This window comes from Desarmillaria tabescens, assembly GCF_030435595.1.
Source record: "Desarmillaria tabescens strain CCBAS 213 chromosome Unknown EV420scaffold_112, whole genome shotgun sequence".
NCBI classification, from domain to species: domain Eukaryota; kingdom Fungi; phylum Basidiomycota; class Agaricomycetes; order Agaricales; family Physalacriaceae; genus Desarmillaria; species Desarmillaria tabescens.
Genome location: NW_026848411.1, coordinates 35,291 through 41,251, shown reverse-complemented (window position 1 = coordinate 41,251; position 5,961 = coordinate 35,291). Strand labels below are relative to the sequence as shown.

The 5,961-nt window shown below is 46.7% G+C and overlaps 4 protein-coding genes across 4 annotated transcripts; 2 read left to right on the top strand and 2 right to left on the bottom strand.

Moving 5' to 3' along the window:
• Positions 1–375: 375 nt before the first annotated feature.
• On the bottom strand, positions 376–1,299 carry EV420DRAFT_1770028 (uncharacterized protein; the record flags this gene model as incomplete). Its single annotated transcript, XM_060481056.1, has 2 exons — positions 549–1,299; positions 376–494 (listed from the first exon to the last, which is right to left on the bottom strand). Coding segments are annotated over exons 1-2 (390 nt in total), but the record flags the coding sequence as incomplete, so codon positions are not given.
• On the bottom strand, positions 891–1,265 carry EV420DRAFT_1652037 (uncharacterized protein; the record flags this gene model as incomplete). The annotated part of the gene is made up of 1 exon (XM_060478606.1): positions 891–1,265. One exon carries the CDS (start codon positions 1,263–1,265, stop codon positions 891–893), a length of 375 nt encoding a protein of 124 aa, XP_060322581.1.
• A 148-nt stretch (positions 1,300–1,447) lies between the features above and the next one.
• Positions 1,448–2,200, top strand: EV420DRAFT_199154 (uncharacterized protein). The gene is made up of 2 exons (XM_060481181.1): positions 1,448–1,677; positions 1,757–2,200. Exons 1-2 carry the CDS (start codon positions 1,505–1,507, stop codon positions 2,127–2,129), a joined length of 546 nt encoding a protein of 181 aa, XP_060322579.1. The 5' UTR covers positions 1,448–1,504; the 3' UTR covers positions 2,130–2,200.
• A 3,137-nt stretch (positions 2,201–5,337) lies between these two features.
• Positions 5,338–5,961, top strand: EV420DRAFT_1280708 (uncharacterized protein; the record flags this gene model as incomplete). Its single annotated transcript, XM_060468216.1, has 2 exons — positions 5,338–5,496; positions 5,554–5,961. Coding segments are annotated over 2 exons (567 nt in total), but the record flags the coding sequence as incomplete, so codon positions are not given.

Genomic DNA, 5,961 nt, shown 5'->3' with positions numbered 1-5,961 from the left:
GAACTGAATGGACATTGAAAACGGGACACTTGATAATGAACGGTGGATCTTCGGAACTACAAATCCGGAGGTTCGCGTACGAAAATTTGGGACTGATATCAAGGAAGTGCGGAGGTGATCCGTTCCGATGAGTTGGCCTTCCACTCTTTAGGGGCGATTCTTGTTTGTGCTATTCATTATTGCCTCGAACCTGTTGAATATAGCGCGCATAGGGGTGTATGCATACGGAACCACGCGTCCCAGTTTCCTTCTTTTTGAACTGCTGCGGGGATAAAGGCAACCTCGGGCTTCTTTGGCTAGATCAGTACGAACGTTGCTGAATGGAGAATGTTGAGCATCTGAACTTTCCACAGTGAGGTGACAAATAATGAAGGATAGCATGTATTTGGGTATAAATCCACGAGTCACGAAATGATGGTAAGGATAGATAGCGATACGGATATGTACATGAACGGATAGTAAAAGCGTTGATGTTGATAGAGGCGGTAGGAGATCTATGAATTGCTATTAAGGTGCTGAATAACCAGGACGAAGAAAGAGATACGTACCAGCATTACACCAGCTCCATGACCACCTTCCCACCACCTTGAACGTCAACTTCGACCTGCTCACGGCAACCCTGCACGAATCCTCTCCATTCCTCGGGCCAGGTTTAAAGAACAAATTGTCGTCATCTTCATTATCGCTAAGGACAAAACACCACTTAACCGGCTCTTGCCTCGCGAATCTCTGCTGCTTCAACAGAACGTATTTCTTGATCGGAGGTGGCGGCAATGGTGGAACATCTGGATGAACCCTCTTCACAAAGATATCGTCCATGGCGAGACATGGCGAAGATCTCGAGCAGGGCAGAGTCGGTAGCGAATGAAGCGGACGGCGCTTATTCTACCCTATTCGGAAAGACGAAGCGCTCGAGGGTAGGACACGCAGTGGCTAGACGAGCTGCGCGTGCACGTTCGCTCACAACTATCGAATGGCTGTAGCGTTGGAGTCAGTGGTAGAACGGATAGCGGAGGCATCGGAAAGAGTGTCCTCCGGCTTGGCATGGTGGGCGCAGAGAGAAGTCGTGTATGCGTAGGTATGGCCGGAAGTAGCGTAGACGGCGACTGGTCACCATCATTGTCTTCAAGCAGCGACGGAAACCGAGTAGAGACGACATTAATGAGGTACATCTGGGCTTGCGGTGATAGCCATACAGGGACGTGGAGTGTGTGTGTGAGCGATGTGCGGTCCCATAACGCGTCAGGATTCTGCACACCAGTCATGGTGGGGGCATTGACATGCGTTGGGATTTGCAACTTCAAGCTTGTACTAGGAGATTCCCGAAGCTTCGGCTTACTCATTCATCACGATACTTGGATATATTTAGTACTTTAGGTAGAATATTCTAGATACTTTTCGTAGTATATAAGGAGCTTATTAGGAGCTCTTTTAGCTAACAATTAGGTATTATTCCTACTGCAAGCCTCCCACTGTCAGAGTGCCAACAACATGTGCAGGAGGAATGAGAGGATCCCAGTCACCACTTCTACTGGTAGAGGTGGAGTGTTGTATAATGGTTTTGGCGGGCGGTACGATGGGAGAGGAGGGACCTGAACACAATATGCATGCTCCTCGATCGAGGGCCCAAGTCCAGAAGGCCTGCGAATATCATCCATTGACGACTCACTCGATGACGTAGGCACCTTACTCTCCTCTTCCACTTTCTGACATCGACTCTTTCCACTCGTTCCACTACGTGATTTGACGGCTTAAGAATCGTCGACATCCTTATCATTAGCCAGCGTCCTGTTGCAGCGTTGCGAATGAAGGAACATGATTGTCACCTTGCAACCACTGGGAAAAGCGAGGTTTATCTCATCTGGCCATCGGAGGGAAAGGCGCCAACGGACGTACCAAATCCTAGAACTAGCGGCGACCGCGTAAGAGATGAGACGAACGAGCGAGCCAGGTACGATCAGGGCTTCTTTTCGGGCACGGAGAATTCTGCGTTCGCGTTTGCGTGCGTGCGTTTGCGTTTAAACGCATGCGTTTGTCACGCTTGCGTTTGCGTGTGCGAACTTGACAAAGATGCGTTCGTGCGTAATAATACTTTTAAGTACTTTAGCTATCAAATAGACGGAATGTAACAGTCTAACGTACTCGTAAAATATCTCCGCACCGTACTTTGATGCCAACAAGGTCTCATCCCATAGAAGGACACTCTCCCCGATTAAGTGTGAACCCACCTGATCACTCATGTCGATATTTCCCTCCGGAAAAGACGTCTCGAGGGCTTCCAGGGATATTGGACTAAGTTAGAGGAATGAAAATAGTATGAGCAATATAAACGGATTGGAGGAAAGAGAACCAGTTCAAGGTGTCTCAGCTAAATCTTGGTAGGTTTCCACAAATTATAGTGAGATATATATATCAGGAATCCATTGGAGAATCTCTGTTAAGCTTGGAGAATGTAGCCGAGCACATATGAAGTGCAACGGGAGAAGCCACCACAGTTCAACTCGAGTTCAACGCAGCCTAACGCAAACGTGACACGCCGTCACAACCATCGTCACATTTGCGTTCTCGTTTGCGTTTTGTCTCGAACGCATGCGTTAGTTTGGGCAACGCATGCTTTTATTACAACGACGCTCGCGTTCGATTTAATAACGCATGCGTGACTTATTTTTGAGTTGCGTAAGCGAGTTGCGTCGATTCGAGAGGTGCACACAAGTTTTTCGGTTTACCAAAAGTCCAAAAAATGCAAGGGTTCACAACTATTTCAACGCGAAATGATACTGAAGTAAGATGATTATGTTCTAAGACATATACTAGCTAAAATCCACGCCTTTATGGCTTTCAAAGACAGTTTCACACTGTTTCTATGTCATAGAAAGCTCAAAGAAAGCTGCCGATACATGTCCAGTAAATACGTCGAAAGTAGGTAAGTGCGTCATATAAATACACATGGTAGTATTATTCTTGAAGGTAGACTAACTATTAGCAGGTCACGCACTTGAACGCATCGAAGGAACGCAAACGCATCCGAGTTGAACGCATTCAAGCGCAGTTGAACGCACGCACGCAAGGGTCGAACGCAGAATTCTCCTCGCCCCTTCTTTTCCAAGCGTCCTGCCTTAAATCTAGAAAGTTACGTCATCGGGCCGATCTCACCGGTGTGATATCTCCGTCTGTGGTCTCGAAGTTCTGTCACATTCTCAAGTCGTTATATACGTCGTCTCCATTTCCTGATGAGAGACGATAAAATACCACTATCTTATTCATCGAAATCAGTTACTATTGAGTCACTGAATTACGGGCAATACTGCATCCTTCCAGTTTGGTGAAACGCTGCCCATTATGACCCAAATCTTTCCTTGGTAATAAGTATGCGTAGTACATCCACCATAGTAACAAATTTCTAACTACTGAGCTTCATCAGTCCTCGCGTACTCAGGAATACCTACACAGTATCAACTGTTCGGATGGAAGAACTGTCCGGGTCATTGTTCCTTGCAGGTCATTGTTCTCTGCCACACCAGAAAGCTGAACGTCCAGAACTATGAGCTGTGAAGAATCGTCTGACTCAAGTGGAACATATCTTGTCGAGGTATCGATTCCTGACATCGACGGCATAGAAGATGCATGTGTCGCCGGGAAGGCTTCAAAGAGTAGACTGGTCTTCATTGTAATTTGTGAGGACGTACTGACAGCTAAAATCCCATGAATACCTTGGAACCCGGTATATCCCGCTCAGTGATTCTCGTTATTATGCGCTCGGCAAGGAATTCCTTGCTCGTTTGGGTCAGGGCGGGATAATGAAGGATGTTAAATGGTGAAATAGCATGCGTACTCCTCCTCGAGTACAGCAATACATCAGGAGCTCGAATCTTATCCGTCACACTCCGAAGCTCCAGCGCTTCGACGCCGATTATCTTTTCAAGGCGAAGAAACTCGCACATTCTTTCTATGTCTTATCTACCACCTCCTGACTCTTTAGAACTAGTATGTCTCAATGAGCTGAGCTTCAACGAGGATCAACGTAAAGGGCGTCATTCACTTCGACGTCTGGAAAGTAATCGTGATTATCACAAAGGACTGGCATATCATTATTATCTGATTTAGGTAGGTGTATTTGTATGTGTAATTAAGAAAGTGAACGTCGCTTTTACTGCTTGTAGAACTGCTGTGATAATAACTGCGCAGCGTTTCAGAGATAATCTGATTGGACTCGGACGGATTGCTCATTTTATTTTACCCCCCATTACGTCCTGCGACAGCAGCATCCGCCACTTCTCTGTGCAAATAAAGCTTCATTTGGTGAGCGTATATATAGATTGCAGAATTCTCTCGGAAACAAGCTTCTAACCTTTTTTAGATGAGGCGATGCGCAGTGGCAGTAGGGATGCCCGCGGTACCCATATACGGGTACGGCCGTAAAGCTTACGGTCTGGTTCAAATGACCATTGGATTGCATCCTCACTGGCTCGGTGACGATTGTAATATGCAATATCACAGTGCAGGAACACTGGTCTCAGAATCCTATAAATTCAAATGAGGGAGTGTTGGATTTACTGTGGCTGTACGAGCCGGAGGAATCAACCGGCTCCGAACCCGTTACGTACCGTACCCGCAGTTTTCTTTTCTTTACCGTTTACCTCCACGTCGACGTACATAGGCTAAACGAGTTGCTCTTTCCGTTCCCTCCCGTGCTCAAATTTCAGCAGGGAGAAGAGGATACATGTCCGTCGTTTCTATTTGTTTCCATGGTCGTAGCTGCAAGTCCCAGAGCCTGGCGATTGCTTCCCAAAGTTGGCTCGTCCATGCCGGCTCATGTCTCAGGAATAGAATCTATGTACTGCAATAGCCAATCAATTGTTTACGGCCTGTTGTGAGCCGCAGTAAACTTCAATTTAGATTTCCCTTGCATGTGAACGTGTGAATCTTGGATGTCAGCATCGCATTGATAACGTCCACCTTCTTCAAGCGATTTCCTCTCTTTCCCCCTGCAAGTGCTCATGATGGACAACAATACACCCTCCGACATTCAAGACAACAGCGTACAGGATCCTGTTTCCAATAATGAAGGGATTGGAATCGGTGATGAATTCGATGTCTCCCCACAAGGCTCCCAAGAACGAGCGGGCAAGGGGGGGAAAGTACAGTCTTCAGATCCTTATGCCCACACCAGTACGGCAGAGAAGGGGAAGAATGCACCTTTTCCTGAGGGATCCATACAACGTCGAGCCTGGACAGAAGGCCCACCTATATCTGCTCCACCGCTGCAATCTGCCAGCGCACCAGTGGCAATGCCAACCTGTACGTATACTTCGTTAAGCCTTGCATCCGTGCTCTTAAATGACTCCAGATAATTCTGAAAGATATCCACCGAGTCCACCTTTTCAAGAAGCGGGACCAAGATCCAGTGTTTGGCGAGCCTATTTGGATGAAGCATTGATTTACGACACCGATATGGTCAAAAACAAAAGAGCAAAAGTGAATATCCTCCTTGTGTTTGTGAGTTAATTCAGTGAAGTGTCAACTGTATCACATCAATTTATTTTTCTCTCGTAGGCAGCACTATTTTCCGGGATTGTCAGCGCCTTCATTGTGCAAATCTTACCAGACATTCAGACACCCTTACAGGCAATGTCCGCATCAGCCAGCCGCAATGATAACACCACATCTAACGCCGAATCCACTGCCGATACCTTACACAAATGGACTTACATTATAAGCTATTTGTGGGTTGGAAGCTTGGGTCTCAGTCTTGGAGCTGCATCAGTCGCCTTTCTTATAGATGAATGGTACTACCATTATCTATCGCCCATTGCTGGAGACCCCCAAGTTTGCTCTCGTATTCGACACTTACGTTTCAACGGTCTCCTTGATTGGCACGTCAGCATGTTCGTTCACAGTCTACCACTATTTTTGCATGCATCCCTCGGAATATTTTTTGTCGGCCTTTTCATATATCTCTTT

What these genes read in the sequence shown, in the direction of transcription:
- EV420DRAFT_199154 (XM_060481181.1), top strand. Translation starts at nt 1,505, where the DNA reads ATGAGAGGATCCCAGTCACCACTTCTACTGGTAGAGGTGGAGTGTTGT. An exon ending in TTGACGACTCACTCGATGAC is followed by an intron (nt 1,678 to 1,756) that starts GTAGGCACCTTA and finishes TGACGGCTTAAG; the next exon opens with AATCGTCGACATCCTTATCA.